The sequence below is a fragment of the Moschus berezovskii genome, chromosome 19, assembly GCF_049115385.1.
Source record: "Moschus berezovskii isolate FMDL1 chromosome 19, NW_MosBer_1.0, whole genome shotgun sequence".
In the NCBI taxonomy this organism is placed as follows: domain Eukaryota; kingdom Metazoa; phylum Chordata; class Mammalia; order Artiodactyla; family Moschidae; genus Moschus; species Moschus berezovskii.
This window is the reverse complement of record NC_142478.1, coordinates 61,835,269-61,854,463: the sequence shown is the minus strand read 5'-3', so window position 1 is coordinate 61,854,463 and position 19,195 is coordinate 61,835,269. Positions and strand designations below refer to the sequence as shown.

The 19,195-nt window shown below is 37.6% G+C and overlaps 1 protein-coding gene across 2 annotated transcripts in view; it reads right to left on the bottom strand.

Moving 5' to 3' along the window:
- Window positions 1-18,838, bottom strand: part of MED13L (mediator complex subunit 13L) — a 289,899-nt gene extending 271,061 nt beyond the window's left edge. For both annotated transcript variants that reach the window (XM_055405794.2, XM_055405795.2), the window contains exon 1: window positions 18,706-18,838. In XM_055405794.2, coding sequence (XP_055261769.1) covers window positions 18,706-18,777 — 72 coding nt within the window. In that variant the 5' untranslated portion in view covers window positions 18,778-18,838. The remainder of the gene's footprint in view (window positions 1-18,705) is intronic.
- Between the last annotated feature and the right edge of the window lie 357 nt (window positions 18,839-19,195).

Genomic DNA, 19,195 nt, shown 5'->3' with positions numbered 1-19,195 from the left:
TTCACCGACCACACAGTCATCAAAACTCATAAATCTGTACTGCTTAAGATGGGTAATATTTTACTGTACAAAACTATACCTCAATAAAGATAATAAAAAATGTATGTATTAAATGAAAGAACCTACATTAAAAAATCTCTCAAAGAAAAAAGATCTATTTTTAATATAGCCAAAGCAACCATATTGTGTATCTCCAATATAAACGAATCTCTTTTACAAAGCATACAATATTTTCAAAAAAGTTATTTTCATGCCTAACTAACTATATCAGGACACTGATTAATAATTTATATTTATTAAACTTAACTAAAAGAGAACTCTTACGAAATATCTGGGAACTATTTAATGAAGTTCATTAGTGACACTGGGATGATTTCTTATCCAACTGCAATAACAGACTATAAATAAAAATCTTATGTCACTTTCTCTGTGTATCAGAGATTGTTAGCTGCCTACCCAGGCATGAATGGCGCCTTCCTCCACAGTAATACACACTCCAATGCTGGGGAAAACAATGTGCTCACTAGAAGAACTACATTTCCCAGCCTCCCTGAGGTTAAGTACGGCCAGATGTGTTGTGAAGAACTTCCTAAAGTTTCCTTTAAAAGGAGGGGTGTGGCCCTCCTATAGTTCCTTCTCCTTCCTATCTAGAATGTCACCAGGATGATTAGAGTTTGAGAAGCCATCTTGGACAATATGCTACTTGTGATAAACTAGACATGATGGAATAACAACAAAGGACGAGCCTGGGTCCCTTGATGACTGAGAAGTAACCAAGCCAGTACTGAAAAGCTGCCTCCAGGCTGCATGTATGCAAAAAAGGAAATTTCTACCTGTTTAAGCTATTTTTATTTTGAAATAAGCACATAATTATGTTACTATAATAAATCATTTCTGATGAGCATTTCAGCAACTCGTTTTTCATTTTCAAAAAAATTTTTAGTGAGGTGATGAGTTTTTTTGAGACTACACAGTTATTTACCTAGGTTTTTATCTTGCCCAGTCACTGACCAAAACAATAAACCACCCTAATTTTTCAACTGATTTCTCTATTTGGAATAAAGCAGTCTAGGAGGAAAAAAAACAAACCTACCAATCTGTGGGAAAAAATTTTAAGCTGCATTATTACTCCATTAATCTCTGATGAAACTTTTTAAAAATGTAAACTGTGTTATCACTCCATTAATCTCAGGCAAATCTATATGCTCCAGTGACTTCTATCTTCATGCTTATGCTAAATTATATGGTCTACACTGTTAATTTTTAAAAGACTCCGTAAAGAAAGAGACCAGTAATGTCTGGAATAGCTAGGAAGAGCTTCACAAAAACTCTAAAAGGATTTAGACAAGAAAAGAAAGAAGAGCACACAATACAATGCACTAGGTTAAGCACTCAGGCTTTTAAGTCAATGACTCAGCTCCATGACTGGCTGGCTGTGTGACCTAAGGCAAGTTACTATAATCTCGCTTCAGTTTTCTTATCTGAAAAATGGGAACAGGAGTATCTATCTCATCAGGATCTTGATGAGAAAATTTATGTAGCTGGCAAGAAGTTAAGCAATTCCAGGCATCCAGTAAGCACTTTTAGAGCAAAAGCTCTGACATGAGAATGTATACAACATGTGAAGATCTAACCTGAAATAAAGATGCCTGTTAGTGAATGGTGAGAAATTTTAAATAGAAAAAGAAAACAGAAGGCTTTCTAGAGATTAAATGCTTTTGAAAAATAAGAAAATTCACAAAATATGTATACCCGTTTGTATAAAAGCATTCTCATAACCTCATTAGAAATAAAGAAACTGAAAATTTAAATACTGAGATAATTTCTGCTCAGAGTATAAAAATTTAAATAAGTTTCACAATAGGTGAGGATAGAGGAATTGGGCATTTACATTATTGCCCAAGGAAATATAAACTGACACATCTTTCTGAAGAATTTATGGTTACAACAATCAAAAATGCATAACTACTTGTTACAGGAAAAACTGAATTGTAATATTTCTCACAGCTGATGGTTAAATAAACAGTACATCCGATCCTATGAAACATGATACAACCGCTTAAAAAAATAACAGTAGTGAAGTATATCTAAATTTACTGAGTTGAAAATATTTTGAGACTTTGATTCTATGACTTTAATATTTTTTTAAATGTTAAGCTGAAAAGTATGTTGCAGGAAAAATGGAAGAATTAGGCCCCACCTGTAATTTTTTTAACTACAAATACGACCATCTTCAATAGAATGCATAATAAACTGTGGTTCAAGAGTAAATGATAATCGCACATTTTTGGAACATAGTATTAAATAAAAAGGTAAGTTGCAAAGGAATACAGTTCATTTATAAAAAGTTCAAAAACCCAAAACTATATATATGTGTATATATATATAAAACACACTAACTTCACATGATTAAAACTTTGTTTAAAAACAGATGATAAAAATAAAATCCAGAATAGTTACCTCTGAAGGGATAGAAAAGAGAATGGAAAGAAATCATAGGACTTCACAAATGATAAAATGTTCTTTTTCTTCCTCTGGGTATTAGGTACATGGATGTTCAATATATCATGACTGTGCCTTACACACAATTTATACATGCTATTATCTAATGAAAACAATTCTGAAACTGCAAGTTTATAAGCACACAAACATATTTTTAAAAAACCCGGAATGATAAAAAGTAAACTAACCTGGAATGATAAAAATTAAACAACTGGTAGTTACCCCTACATGGGGAAGGGGAACCTCCTGTTAACAATATTGAATTATTAAATTATAAAATTAATTAAATTTATAAAATACTTTTCTCTTTCAAATTAAAATTACGAAAATGGTAACCACATGGAAAATATGTTAGTGCATACAGCTGAATAAAGAACTGTATTTACCGTGTGATTATATATCTGTTTACCCCAAAATTACACATTAACAAGAATAGAAAAGTTGTGTGTGTCTAACATACACAGATCTAACAGTGTGTCTGGATTACGTAGGCACCTTATGCAGTTTTAATTTCTTAGAAGTTTTATTTCTTCGAAATATTTTGTATTTCATTAGTACGACCTCACTTGGAGAGAAATTACAAAAAATGCAACTGCAAGAAAGCCAACTCTCCACCTTCAGGGTAGCCAAGTTAAAAATCTACCCACATGGGAAGGCTGAATGAATTACAGCCAATTGACAATGGATAGCACATGCTGTGCCAGTAAGTGCACTCAAAACAACTGGAGAGGATCCCCACCACAGCAAGGAGATTACATCAAAAGGTTCTGAAGTGCATATGTACATTTTAGCGCTTAACTGAGAACTGGTGCTGCCAAGTAAAAGTGCGGTGGGTAGGGAAAGCTCCAGAGCACAGGGAGTCCAGGAATGTGCTGAAAAAGGAAAAGGGTAGGGAGTGATGGGCGGAAAGTGAGGGACGAAGGGAAAACTTTTCCCAAAGTGTGAGGCAGAAATCTGACGTGGCGTAACAATGATACTCTCAGTATCTATAAAGATATTGTCCAACCAGAAACCTAAGTGCTGAGGGAAGAACAGGATGATAGGAATGAAAATTTAAAGGAACCCAAAATCAGAATAAAGAAAAGGTGCCAAAGATACACACTGTTTTGTAGTCTTTACAACTGTCCTCTTTAGTCCTAAAAACCAGCAGTTTCCACAAAGGCAAGAAAAATAGGGGTAAAAGTCATTTTCATCCTCCTACCAATAATATCACTAATATGAATATAAAGAAAACCTTTAAACCTTAATATAAATAAAACCTTTAAATAAAAAAAAGAAGTGAAAACCACCCAGAGCAGATTTAGAGGGAAAATGGAACCTGCCTTCTGAACTCACCACTATTAAAAGCAAAAGCATTATGCAACAAATGCTGATAGAGCCACTGCTGTCGGGGTACACCCCCATCTATTTTCTTTTCTGTCAGAGTTTCTCCACACCCATTTCTGATTATCAACATTTCAAGAGCTCTTCCCCTACCAAAATATTCTTCATTCCCACCTAAAACAACCACCATTCATCACCCACACCTCTCCACCCAGCCTACCAGTCTTGCCTTCTCCTTTCTTCCCCACCTTTTTAATTCACCCCTCCACCCTCCTAAATCTTATTCTCTATTTAGGAGAGAAATCTTGTTCCCACTGCCTCAAGTCTTTTCTGAAAATAGGCAGGTTATAAAGGCTAATGTTTGTTTTTACTTTTTTCCCACTATCTCTTGTCTCTCTGCCCCAAGCTCTTGCCCATAATTAATTTTAAAACTGTGACTTCCACAGGGCATAATTTAATAGCAAGAACCCAGGCTCAGTGAATACTTTCACATGTATATATGACTATGATCAAAACATAGCTCTTCTAACAACTATAGCTCATGGATGCCGCTAACAGTTCTTTGTTTTGTATAAACAAGAACACAAATGCTATAAAACCAAGAATATCTGTTTGCCATTTGATTCCTCTCCTATGACAAAATTTGGTAAGCAATTTCTGTCAATTCTACCTCCAAAATATTACTTGATACCATTTCTTTCTCTTCATTCCTACTGACGCTGCATAATTTCTGAGATCTAGACTATTCTAAGAGCCTTCTCTCTGCCTTTGGGGTTTCTCCGCTATTACAGCTGACACTACACAGAGCCCACATGAGTTTTCTCTCTGAAACATAAATCTGGTCAGGTCATTATTCTCCTCAGAAGCCTTCAGGCACTCCCCTGTGCATACAGAATAAACTTCCAGCTCCTTCATGTCATCCAATATAGCATCAAATATCATCTTTCAGGCTTGTCTCCTATTATAAGCATTAAATAAAAATAAGTAAACTTAACAAAAGAATAATTTCCAAGGGTACCTAGAAATGAATTCTTAATGTATTATGTATGTAATTATTTATGTAACTGATAAATTTATTTATCTCAACCACATACTATTACCTCCAAACTCAACTTTTACAAAATAGCTAAATAAAGTTCTATCCACCTAATGTGTTAAAACTGAATTTCACTGTTTAAAATATTTTCGTTTTCAATTCCAGTATTAAAATGTAAGGTGGACCACAAGGATTCTAAATCAACAGTTATCTTTTAAATGAATGTTAACACATATCGACAAATTTCTCCCAGTTTTCTGGAATTTGTTAAAGTCAGCTCTTGGAGTTGTTAACAGTGTATCACATCTACCATATGAGAAAGTTTGACAACAAAGTCTAAATCACTTTAGAAGATAAGCACCTACCTTACTGAATCCCATTTGTTTTCCATCAAAATTATTTCTTGAGTTCACCATATAAACTATCAAACCAGGCTACTCATCTTAACACAGTTATTAGAAAAGTTTCCTAAAAACAAGTACTTTTTTTTCAAATCAAATTTATAAAATTTACTAAAAAAGACAGTTTATTAGCTTACACATAGCAAAGGATGGGTTCTCATGAGAATCATTCTGCTGTGTAATTAAATGTTATAGGATCTTGCAGACAGACTCAAGAATAGCACCATCTGTCTGGGTTACAAAGCTCGGTTTTACCATGATATCACCAAACAGCAACAAAATATTATTTTCATACGTATCTCAAGTAATTTACAGACAACTAAAGAATTTGTCTATTTGGGATCACAACACTTGATTCAATCCATACCCATGATAACACTTCATATGTAAACCAATACTCTTTGAAAAATGTTTTTAGTAACTTAGACTTATATTTCAGAAGGTAAACATTTATGGTCTTCAGCAGATTTATGCTCTGGTATAAATTCTAAATGTCAAACTGTTCAGGTGTTAAATACATCTGTAAAATTTAAAAGTGCTTAGAATAATATCATTTAAGTAAATTTCCCGGTGACTTCCCTGGTGGCTCAGATAGTAGAGCATCTGCCTACAATGTGGGAGACCCAGGTTTGATCCCTGGGTTGGGAAGATCCTCTGGAGAAGGAAATGGCAACCCACTCCAGTACTCTTGCTGGAAAATCCCATGGATAGAGGAGCCTGGTAGGCTGCAATCCATGGGGTCACAAAGAGTTGGGCACAACTGAATGACTTCACTTTCACACTGCCACACTTTTTGACAGGATTTCAATTCTTATTTTTTAATGTGAAAAGTATTTTTTAAAGAGAAATTATTATAAATAAAATCATCTGTGTAACATGAAAACCATAGGAACAAAGCTGATTGAGAAAACTCTCATGATATTCCTGAATTCAAAAGGAGAAAATAATCCTTGCCACTGCAACTCAATCTAAACAATACAGGCATGCCTGCTACAGATCACAACATCCTCTGCACCTCCTCCTCCAACACTGAATGTTAAGGCAGACTGAGAAAGTAAAATCCTAAATACGCATATAAGTGCTAATCTTTGCTGCCTGTGGAAGAAGCTGCTGAAAGAACATGCCTGGGACGATAGATGGCTTCATGTGTGTGCGTGCACTTAGTCACTCAGTCGTGTCCGACTCTTTGTGACCCCATGGACTGTACCCCACAAAGCTCCTCTGTCCATGGGATTCTCCAGGCAAGAATACTGAAGTGGGTTGCCATTTCCTTCTCCAGGGGATCTTCCCAACCCAGGGATTGAACCCAGGCCTCTCGCATTGCAGGCGGATTCTTTACCGACTGAACCCCCAGGGAAGCCCATAGTTGACTACGTGGGCAGCCTCAAATAAGTAAAGCAACACTAAGTGGACAAAGGTAAGTTACTTTGGTCTCACAGGCCAAACTTTCTGTTAAAACCTAAAGAAATTGTCTCAATAGGTTACTTTATTTATGCTAAGGCTTTTCTTTACAATTACTTCAGTTTAGCCAAAATTCAGGGGGCTGCACCACATGGCTCAGTGGTAAAGAATTTGCCTGCCAATGCAAGAGACACGGGTTCAAACCCTGGGTAAGGAAGATCCCCCTGGGGAAGTAAATAGCAACCCACTCCAATATTCTTGCCTAGGAAATCCCATGGACAGAGGAGCCTGGTGAGCTACAGTCCATGGGGTCACAAAAGAGTCAGACACAACTTAGCGACTAAACAACAACAAGCCAAAAATGAAGCTCAGGAGGATAGCTGACGTTTGCTACACAGACACAGACAGAGCACAACTTACAATTCTATTCCTCCTCTTCTGATAATCTGCCTTGATCCCCAGAAAGCAAAAATGGCACTCCCAATATCTAGTCCAATCAACGGACCACTGAATCCACTTCCACTGAAACTGTACTGAAACAAACACACTGAAGCAGCAGACAGAGAACCTGGAAGGCAATTGTACAAGCAAGGAAGGAACTCTTGGCATATATGCATAATGTATGCGTTCCAATACAGCTGGCCCTTGAACTGCCTGCCGTGCAGAGTGGAAAATTCATGTGTAACTTCACAGTCAGCTCACCTTATCCATGGAACAGGTCGCATAATACTATAGTATTTATTTATTGAAATACACCTAAATATAAATGGACCCATGCAGTTCAAACCCATGTTGTTCAAGGGTCAACCAAAGCAGAGTTCTTCCCAGGACTTTTGCTCATCACCAGTAAAACCCCCATTAGAAGGTACTAAATTGCTGACATAAGCAATAATTTAGAGCCAAAAGCAGAACCAACAGAAAAGACACTGACCAAAGAAGTATACTTTAAAATAAGACTTTTCAGGACGGCTGACTAAACTGTCTCTAAAAGAAATTCCAAAGGAAAAAGACGAAAAGATACTAGACAATGACATCAATATCTGATCCATTTCAAAGGAGTCTACTTTGAAGAAAGCTTCTCATTTGGGCAGATGTATTCTAGTTCTAGTGTGACTAGCTCAAAATTAGTTTTGTAATCGTGAAGTGTACAACCAAAGGAGGTGACATTTGACCTACTTAAAACAACTATTAAAGGAAAATAAAAACAAAAATGGTTGGTAGTAACAAGAACATCAAGTAACATGCAAAATTTTTAACTAAAAAAAAAATTTACATGTTTATTCAGGCTCAACCTCAGTATCTTTTAGTCTTTGAACTTAAAAAGCACTCAAGCTACAAATGAGATTGTCCCACTCACTGCCTTCATACTTATTCATCTCTTACATCCTCACAGCTTTTATTTCTCCGGTGTCTTACTCTTTTCCCAGTTACAATCCCGGCACCTGGGCTCTCAACACCGATTCCAGCCTGACTGTCTCAGTGACTACCAGCGGCTCTTCTATCTTTCATTTTCCTTTCCATCTCTCAACTACAGCTGCTCCTAACCTACAAACACAAGTGAGGCTCTGGCCGTCTGAAAAATTGTCTTCATCTACCTTTCAGTCTCCTACCCTTCCCACTCCCATATCACCGCTTGTTTCACAATCAAGTTTCTTCAACTGTGAAGTGTACCATTTATTCATTCTGCAAGCTGCTGTAATCCAGGTTCCACCCTCAATAAGCATATGTAATTATTTCAACCAAGTACCAAGCTGCCCAAACAGGAAACTTCCTCATCTTCCTCTCCTTAACTCTTTCCTTCAAGTGAAGTCGCTCAGTCGTGTCCGACTCTTTGCGACCCCATGGACTGTAGCCCACCAGGCTCCTCTGTCCATGGGATCCTCCAGGCAAGAATAGTGGGGTGGTTTGCTATTTCCTTCTCCAGGGGATCTTCCCGACCCAGGGATCAAACCTTTCCTTCAAGGTCCACCACAATTGTCTTTGAAAATTATGATTATTCCTTCTTTATTATTTTTATGTCAGATAAAGCAAATTATATTGTCTACTGAAAACACTTTAACATATATATTCATGACGTGAATGTCTAGGCTTCATGAGAAGTAATTCTAGACCAAAATCTAATTTGTTTTAAATGCACAAAATTTAAAGAATGATAGGTTACACAGTTCAACAATTCCATTTATGTAAGAGAGCAATCCTAGAAAGGCTTTTAAACATATTATTAAATGTAATACCATTTAACACACTTGTTTTTCCTCAATTCATTTCTCATAATAGTTTCTATATCATCTTGGATTATCTCCCACTTTTAGTTTCATATCCCATCTGCTCATTTAAGATTCACGTCTGTCCAGTTTCTGAAATATTTGTCACTTTAGTCATTAGCATTTTGCGTAATATAGCACTGTTTTTTAAAGTTCAAAACTGAATTATTTTAGAAAACTGATTATTTTAACATCACCACTTTTTAACCTAAATCAGTCTGCCCACACTTCAAATTTTCCACCTAACAAAAAGCAGATTTCAGTTAAGTTTTTGTACTGTTTTTCAAAAGGAAACCAAGACCATAAATTAGAAGTGCTCTCCTATATACCACTTCAGGAAATATTCTCAAGGACAGACAGAGTTGACAACTGAGCTTCCAAAGAATATGCAAGCTTTCCATCCCCCTCTAAGAAGCCAAATCCATCGATTTCTTCAAGATCCAGTTTAAAACTCCCAAGTTTTTCTGGTTGAGTTACTATGCTATCTGTTCATGTTGCTCTCCCTCTGCACTTACCATGTGCAATCTTACAGAAACTAAATTATCAATGTATATGCAAGTCTTTATCCTACGTATCAAACCCTTTGTTGTTTAGTCTCTAAGCCAGCTGTCTCTGACTCTTTTGCGACCCCATAGACTATAGACCGCCAGGCTCCTCTGTCCATGGGATTTCCTAGAAAAGAAAACTGGAGTGGGTTGCCATTTCGCTCCAGGGGATCTTCCCGACCCAAGAATCAAACTCACACCTCCTATATTACAGGCAGATTCTTTACTACTATTCCCTAGGGAAGTTCATAAGCCCTTCTGTAAACCCAAGCCAGATTTCAAGCATTTCTGATGTATGTACATTATTTGAAAATAAATTATATACGTCCTAAATTTCTCAAGCATCTGTTGTTCAGTTGCTCAGTCATGTCCAACTCTGCGACATGGACTGCAGCATCCCAGACTTCCCTGTCCTTAACCGGTAACATTCAAAACAATTGTCTAAATACTAATTTATTAGTTACCCCATCATATCTCACCCCCAATTCCCTTTGCCCTTCACTGAGGCTCAGAAGCGCTCATTTATCACACCAAATAGCAAGTAGAAAAGATTGTCTTTAAGGATGAATGAAGGAAAAAAGAGAAGGGAAAAGCTAGAGCACAAAGATGACATCACAGAACCTGTTACTACTCCCCACATTTTAGGGAGTACATCAGCAAAGAGGCAGCAGCAGATTCCCTCAGAAAGGAAAGGGAAAGTCTAATTAAATCCTTGTTCCAAAACTTCTGTTCTTCCCATTGGGGAGAGGCCACCCTCACCTCTCCATGCCCTCTGCAAGCCTCTCTTTCAGACAGCAATCCTCTTCTACCCTTCAAACATGCCCAGAGTCTGGGTGGGCCTCATTCCCACTGCCTGGAGCTAAGATGGGTTTTAGGGAGGGCCTGCTCTGATGGCCAGCACTAGAGTCAGAGGAAAGGTACTCCTAATAACCTAAACTTTCCCATAAAAATGCTCCCATAAATAGCATCTGAGTTCTATAATACAAATAATTAAGTACAATACAATAGGCTAACCATCATTTGTAGCGACAGAATTAAGGGCAGGTTTTATTTAAAAGCAAACTTACGTACAAATTAACTTTTTCTAATATTTAGAATGCTGGAGACCACTACATGTAAAATTCTACACTTTGGATAAAAACTTAGGACACTGTTCATAATCAACATGACTAAGACTAAAACTACAGACAGGGGCAGAGGGGCTCTCCTTCCTTCAACAAGGTCTAAACAATATTTTCAGATGTCCCCACATTATTAAATGGAAAATAGAAACTGGCTGGCAGTTGAGGATACATACTTTGTTCAAAACAAAGTAAGGGTTATGACATGTGTGTCACACTAAAATGTGATTTAGTCTTTAAAAAGAAAAAGATATTTATCAAGTACTATTTCTGACATTCCCTGAGACAAATCTCAAAATGTTAATACAACTGCTATTTAAAGTTCAAAGAGCACTCTGGAGCTGCCAAGGAATTAATAGCTTAAACTACCAAATAAGAGCCACAGTTCAATCTCCAGTCTCAGCCAGTCAGAGCTCAGGGTTGGCACAGCAAAATCACCCAACTTATTAAAGACACACTGTGCAACCTGAGAATCATATACACAAATGAAAAGTTGTGACATCTAAAGATAGCTCATGTATAAAGAAAGACACAGGAACAATTTAATCTTCTGCTCCCCTCAGAAAGCACAAATTCAACATAACTGCCATACTTAAAACAAGTAATTTTGCTGTTCCACTTCCTGGTTAACTGTCTAGGGTTACTCTATAACTTTAGTTGTACTTTGCCAGAAGACTCTTCCTATTAAAAAACATTATCTAGTCATCCAAAGTGCTTTCCTTAAAAGATACTCAAAATGATTTCTCACACCTCCTGACTTCAGTATTTCCATCAAGTTTATAGGAGAAAATGAGGCACAGAACCATTATGTGACCAACCAGATACAGTCACTAGTTTAAAAAAAAAAGGGGGGGGGGGTTTGAATACCACTCAACTTTCCCTATTACCAGTTTACTACCCATTTCACTGAGCTCATAGAAAGTAATCTCATAACTGAAGATTAAGCAAAAGCCTTCTTACAGGGTACTTCTTAGGGAATGAAAATGAAGGAATTTTGGATCAAACCTCAAACAAAATCTCCAACAGGCTCCAAAATCTATTAGATTGATACCACCTTATACAAAATCTAAATGGGAACCAAATTCCTACTCCTTTGGGGTATAAGCATGCGTTTCTTGATCAGCTGGAAATTTTTTTTAAGAAAGATTTTCTAGAACTCATCTAAAATACTACCAAGCAACAGTACATACAGCCTAAACAACGTATGTTCAGAACACAGAGCTGAAAAGCTGAACAGCTAAACAACTTCAAAAATAATAACAACATGCTGTGACCAGGGCCTAAATGGGTAATGAGAACTCCCTTACGAAACAAGGTGGGGAAGAGAATAGTTGTCCAATCATTCATTCATTCAACCGAGTTAACCAACATTTAACTACGAAGGGAATGCAAAGATGGCTTAGACAGGGTCACTGCCCTACAGAAGTTCACATGATTATCAAAGGTAGACAGAGGAGGTATATGAAAATTGCAAGAGTGACAAGTTTGATCTGTGGGAGTCAAGGAAATCTTCACAGGGCGGTGACATCTGACCTACTTAAAGATGAGGAGGACTATGCCAAACATATACATGTGCAATAAAACTAGGAGCTGGTTCCTGAGTTGGACATACGTATGTTTTTCCTTATTTCTCTTTAGGACATTACTACTCAATCTTGTGAACTGCCAACACAAAATGCTTTTTCACACCTATTTTACTCTTTTGAATACCTTACTTACTAGCTCTCAAATTAAGCACAGATGGACTGTGGGAACTTTATGTGTCATGCAAAAATACTTCCTCAGAAATATATCAATGATGCAAGCGAGGGGAAGGATCATGGTTTTCATGCAACTTAACACTTAATTGTTTTATGTGAACAATCTTTGTAATTTCCACTAGTATTATAAGGAATTCTATGCACAATTAATGATATATTTTATTTGAAACAAATCATTTCTTCAAATTTAATTTTAATACCAAGTATCTTAAGTATATCCAATTAATGTAGTGATTTAATACAAATCAAGGCAATTATTACAGTAAAGAGATCTAGTGAAGACTGAGAAAACATGCTTACCTGAAAATTTACCTAATTCTCTTTATCTTCCCCCTTTTCATTTTAAGTTACAAATTTAAACAATGTAAAATAAAGGCACAAGTGAAATTTTAAAAGAATCAACTCAGGATGTTCCTTTAACAGTAATGGAATTTCACTGTACTTGGAAAAAGTACAAAATGCAGAAAGCTGTCAACCAGGGCTCTGTGCTATTTCACAGTAGTAGAAATATGGCTTTAATAAGACTACCACAATTTATCTAGAATGAGAAAATAAACATTCAGAAATATACATAATAAACTATGGAGTATGGAAATGCCAATGGCATAAACATTCTCCCTCGGACATCATTGATTCTTCTAATTCTCATCTAGAAAGAACAACAACAAAAAAGAATCCAAATGTACTCTAAGACATTTTATTAGCTTAAAAAAGGAAAACAACTTTATTCCAACAAACATAACTAAAACATGTTAATATAAATGCAAACAAAACAGGAGTTCCTAAAAGAAAACTATGATAGCCAATTTATGAGGACAGAATCCAATCTATACTACAGATGATTTCAAAAATTAAGTACAAAACAAAGTAGTATGGTGGGGGAGCTCCCTCTGAAATAAACACCAATCAAATATTAAAAGCACTTAAAACTATTTTGTATAAACTAAAGCAAAGACAGAAAACCATGCTGATGTACATAAGTGACTTTATACTCAACAAAAATTGAGCACACATACATATTTCATTCATGCAAATGAACGTGAATTTACAATTCCTCGTTTATGTTAATATTTACCAAGATTAATGGAAAATCATCTCCCCTATGTAATGAAGTAAATTCCCCCAACAGAACAAAGCTAACACCTTCAAATCTTTCGAATAAACAATGAAAGCACATACTATAAAAGGAAATTATCTGAACTGGATAGAAGTTAAATGACTCAAGAGAGAAGGAAAGTCCGAAATTCCAATACACATTACAACCATTGATTCATTAATTCCAAATCTCTAAACCAGTCCTATGAAACAAAAATGTGTGCCTGCAAATTTTTTAACTATCCCCCACAGCACATTTTTAGACTATCTACCTAATTACTTCATTTTGCAACGCACTAAATGCAATTTCTTGAAATAGCAATGTTTATACAATGACAAAATAGAAATTCTGGTAGCCACAACATACAGTTTGTAAAGCAAGTTAGCACATAACACATTTTTTAAAAAGGACACTAAAAGAAATGCCACAGAAACTCTTTTTCTCCATTTCTAATAAATGGCTGCAATACACAGCTCAGTAATAACATCTAATATTCAACCGTATTACTAATTCTCATAAACTTTGTCTAATCTCTCACAGTAGCTAACTTCTGTGAAATAAATATATCATCCACTTTCAAAACAACAATAAATCAGTACCTTCTACTACTATTCCAAAGGAGAAGATTATGCTTTTCCTCTACTGAAAACAACTTAAACCATTCAGAAAAATATCTAGTCTGGGAATTCCCAAGCAGTCCAGGGGTTAGGACTCTCTTCCAGTACAAGGGTTTGATCCCTGGTCTGGGAACTAAGATCCAAGCGGCCAAAAAAGAAAACAACTAGTCTATCTCTGAATCAAACTTTGAGAAAAAGTTCAATTGTTTATTTTTTAAAATCCAGATAAATAATCTTAATACTATTTACACTGCATTTCACTTCAATTTTAAATAACTTAAACATTACTATACAATATGCCTAACTTCTGCCAAATACATGGACTATAGTATAAAGTGGTGACAGAGTATCTTTCTTATTAATCTCAAGAGCAGAGAAGACCTTTGAAAATGTTTGATGAATACAATTATCTCAGAATTAACTAGGCTAAATTAGACCATGAACAAAAAAGATGAATGAATCTTTCCATGCCTAATTAATATAATCCACTACTATAACTTAATGGTATTTAAAGAATGCCTTAAAAGGTTGTTTTTTCCCCAAATACCTAATACAGTCATGAAAAAAATGACCAAAATATTCCAAAGAAAGTGCTAAACTACATAAGCACCTGGCATAAACTCAACACTCATTGTCCTAAGGCACCCCCTGCCTTTATTCTCACAAAGCAGTAGTGGCAACCTAACTTCCTCTCAATGAACTCTTCAAGCAATAACACAGCAACATATTTTGTAGCACACAAGTCTTGCGTACATTATTTTCTCTTTAAAATTATGAACTCATCACACGTACAAATGGCTCTTTAAAACGGTCCAGTAAACTGCTATGCTATGCCTTAAATTGCTGTCTATTATGTACTTAAAAATATTTACTAGCAATTGGAGGTTAATACAGCAACTACTACCAGGTAAGCAATTATTGCTATTAAAAATATATAAATACTGTAATACCACGTGATACTAACAACAAAATGCTAAACAGAAAACAAACATTAGCAAATTATAAATATTTTCATTAAACAAAATAAACCATCATGAAAAAGAGACGCTTCACGTGTAAATACTAACACTGGAAACTCAGATTAAAAAAATACTCTATATAAAGTATTGGCATTTGAGAAAATTAATCATTCCTTCTTTCTCATTTTCAACTGATGGTCCTCCCCATCTGGTTCTAACTCAAAAGAATAAATCTCAAAGTTTCTACAACTATCTTCCCTCTCTGCAAAAAAATAAAAATAAATCTCAAGAAAAAAGCAGGTCAGTGAGAGACTACTGTAAAATCTTCAAATATTGAATGAATGGTCCTCAACAGGAATTATGTACTAATGTGTATTTCAATTTAGGAAGGAAGAATTTGATACCATCCCCCAACTACCCCATACTTAGGAAGACTCTAGGCAAATAAAACAACATGAATGGGGCATACATAACTAAGAATTAAACTGCCCTGTGTCAAAAAGTATGTACTTTTATGAAGTATATATATACTTTATGAAGGACATAAAACCACTTTTCTCTGTATCATCTTGAGAAAGAAACAGAAAGAAACAAAAGTAAAGATATACTTACATCTGGAAATTATAATATGTCTTTCCACAAGGGTGAGTTGACATCCCTTAGGGCACTGGTACACTCTCCAAAAGGGCAGATTTAACACACTTAACTGAATTATAACTGAGTGAATACATAACAAGAGTCTCCCGGAAATGTGATGGACAGCATGAGAAAACAGTTCTGAGTCACAAAGGCACAGTCGGGCATGCATTTAATGCAGTAGCTACAAATCTCACAACTGCAAGAATAACCCATATCATGTATGCACAATGGCATTTTTCACATGTTAGGAAAAGGGGGCAGGGTTGACAAAGAATTTAGGAAATATGATGATGCCATACAGTAGAGTATCAGAAAACAAAGTACGTAAAAGGACTAACAAAAATCTCAAGGCACCTGACTGCACAAATCAACTCCTGCTAAGCCAGGTGAACACCTTGGGGTAACAGAAAGTGGGTGGGTCATTAATGTGGTACAGAACTTTATCAGCTCTAGCTTACATTTCAATCCACATTAATAAGAGTATTTAGGTAAATTCTCTATAAGCAATACTTTGCTCAAAAAAACTACAGGTCAAAAAGAAAACTATACGCTAATATTATGTACTAAGAGTTTTTATAATACATGCTTTATTTTGAACAGGTGATGATTTTATCTCCTTTGGAATTATTCTATACAACATATTTTAGGCAATATATTTTTGATATTCCAGGTTGCTGCTGTATCTGATTTTTAAGAAAATGCTCAATTTGGAGCAAGAAAAATTAACAATATCAGCAGCTCTTTAACGGATTTGTAATTTTTTAATAACCAGCTATCCAACCTCCATCTATAAGAGAATACAAACATTTCACAGTCCTTAAAAAAAAATACATTTCTGCATTTCAAAGTTGCTACCTAAAGAATAATTTTGTTTTAAAGAAAGTATACTCAAAAAACAATTCCTGGTTTAAGCACAAACCTTTAAAAAGTCAGAAAGTACAGAATCCTCTCCTACAAATTGTTTCTCCAAAACAATATTAAACATCTTCAGAAACATTATCATTCTTACTTAAGCTTTAAAAAAAAAAAGGATAAAAAAAGAAATATATATACTAAAGACTGGCTACACATGTATCTTCATTCCTACATGAAAGGTACTGTATACAAAATAGCCACATATATACAAGCCATTATCAGTCAGCATGATGTATGGTAATATGGGGGAATCTCTCCTCACTAATACTGATCTACTTGTTTCCTGATAAAGTGTCAACGCGGTCACCAGTCACCAAACAAAAACCATTTAAATATCCCTTAGTCAACGTTTGTTAACCTATGAAGTCTCTGAGAATCTGAGTGATACTAAATGAGAGATTAAGAGAAGAGGCGGCAAGGGGAAGTTACCACAGGACTGAAAGGGAGAATCACAACTTGTAACTGAATTTTAAGATTAAATATCCGAATAAAAATGTTGGGAGAAAAAAACTGACCTGCTATTACTACAGTAAAAGCAGAGATACTATGTCACTCGGTCTCAGGAGGTAAAAATCGCTTGTCTTCATTTTTTTAAATCTGTATAATGAAATATATTTAATAAAGCTTCCATTTGAAAAGTTGGCAAGAATTTGTATTTCTCCACTAGTCTCAAAGGAAAAAAAAAAAGCATCTATGCTACCCATAATTAAATGTAACTAATTACAATTTGAACACTAAATTATGTATTCAGTGTAAACAAAGATTAAGAGGAAATAAAGCTCTATGTACAGCCGAGGTTACGGAAAACAATTTCCAAAATGCATGTTCTCTAAAGGCAGTCTCCCCAAAAGGGTACACCACTTAAATAAAGTTGGGGTTTTTTTAAGTCTAAATTAAACAAACCGTTCAGCCAATTTTCCAATTATATTCCACGCTTGAAACATAATTGCCTTACATCTGTTTACAAATCTTTGCTCAATATTTAAACAAATTCGTAGTCTCCCGGGCACATAGCTATACATACAGTAACTCATGCACAAAGCACATATTTAAAGACCACGCACTGCAATTATTAGCCTAAACGCCAGGTTTAACAACGTGAATGTTTTCAGAGCTAGGTAATACGACCCAATAAAAAAAAAGCAAAGATGGCATTTACCACCAAATGTCACTGCCACCGCCAGGAAAGAGTTGCTGCAACCCTATACATTTTTAATTTCGATGAATCTAGACGCCGTCGTCGGATGCCAGGCTTAGAGGAGAACAATTGACACCCTAACTGCTTCAAGATTAAGGCAGGCGATTCAAATCCGAAGGAAAAGTTGTCAATTATCAGAGAGAGCGCGAGAGAGAGGCGAAGGCAGATAAAAAGCGATGTTATCAAACCGCCCAGCTTGTTGCTTTGTGTGTGTGTGTGTGTGTGTGTGGATTCGTTGTGAGCAGAGAGAAAACAGTTTTTAAAAGACACAGGAGGAGAGGAAGAAGAAAAAGCTTTCTCCACCTTCCGTCGGCTCGGTGCAATGGCTTTAAGGCTCTCCAGCGTAGTAAGCCCCGAGAGGCAGGCGGCTGTCGATGTTTACAATCGCCGGAGCTTCGGGTGCAAGAGTCCTTTACTGACACAATCGCATTCAATCAACTGTTTTCGGGCGAAATTGCAGGTGTCATTATGGAATTTTTTAAAAAATTCAAAAGGCGGGCGGGCGGGCAGCCGATCCGACACAAGGGGGGAAAAAGCTGCTTATCGCAGGCGCGGGCAACACAAGGCAAAAGCCTTCCACATTTAGCGGGGGAAAAAGGGGGGAAAGGGAGGGGAAGGGGAGTGCGACTGCAACAGAGGGTGGGCGTTCGAAGTGCAACCCAGAATCCGCAGCTTTGAGACTTCCACATGCAAATTCCACGCCGAGCGCCGCGCTCACAAATGATTTTTAAAGAGCCAAATAAACACTGGATGGGATCCAAGGCGAGGGAGAGACGATCCAAAAGGGGGAGAATCGGCAAGAGGCGAACGGCGGGGAGAGGCGAGGGAGGGGCGAAGTCCCGGCGGCGGGAGGAGAAAGTTGGTCGGCGGCGGAGGTCGACCCCCCCACCCCACGGTACAGCCCCCTCCCCGCAGCCCGGCTACTCACCAGCGAGAAGAGGTTGGAGTGACAATCCTCCAGGCTCGCCCCGTTCGCCACCCAGTTCGCTGCCGCAGTCATGATCCTCCGCGAGCCCGGCCGCCAGAGCGGGGCATGTCGGAGCGAGGCGTCCGAGGCGAGGCCGGGCCGGGCGGCGGCGCCTCGCCGGGGAGCGTGGGGCGGCCCGGCCGCCGCCGCCGCCGGGGGAGGGCGCGAGGGCCGGCGGGCGGGCGGGAGGCGCCGCGGCGACGCCGCGCCGGGGGCGGCGGGCCCGGGCCGGCGGGGGGGTCCGCGGCGGCCGCGCGGCTCCTTCCTGCTCGGGCGGCGGCGGCGGCTGCTCCCGCGGCGGCGGGGGGCGCTGTCCGCGCGGCCCGGCGCCCTCCCCGCCTCTCGGGGCCGCCGCTGCCTCCCGGGCCGGCGCTGCGGGCCGGCCGCCGCCTCCGCCTTCCCTGTTCCTCAGCCGCCGCCGCCGCCGCTGCCGCCGCCGCCGCCTTGTTTA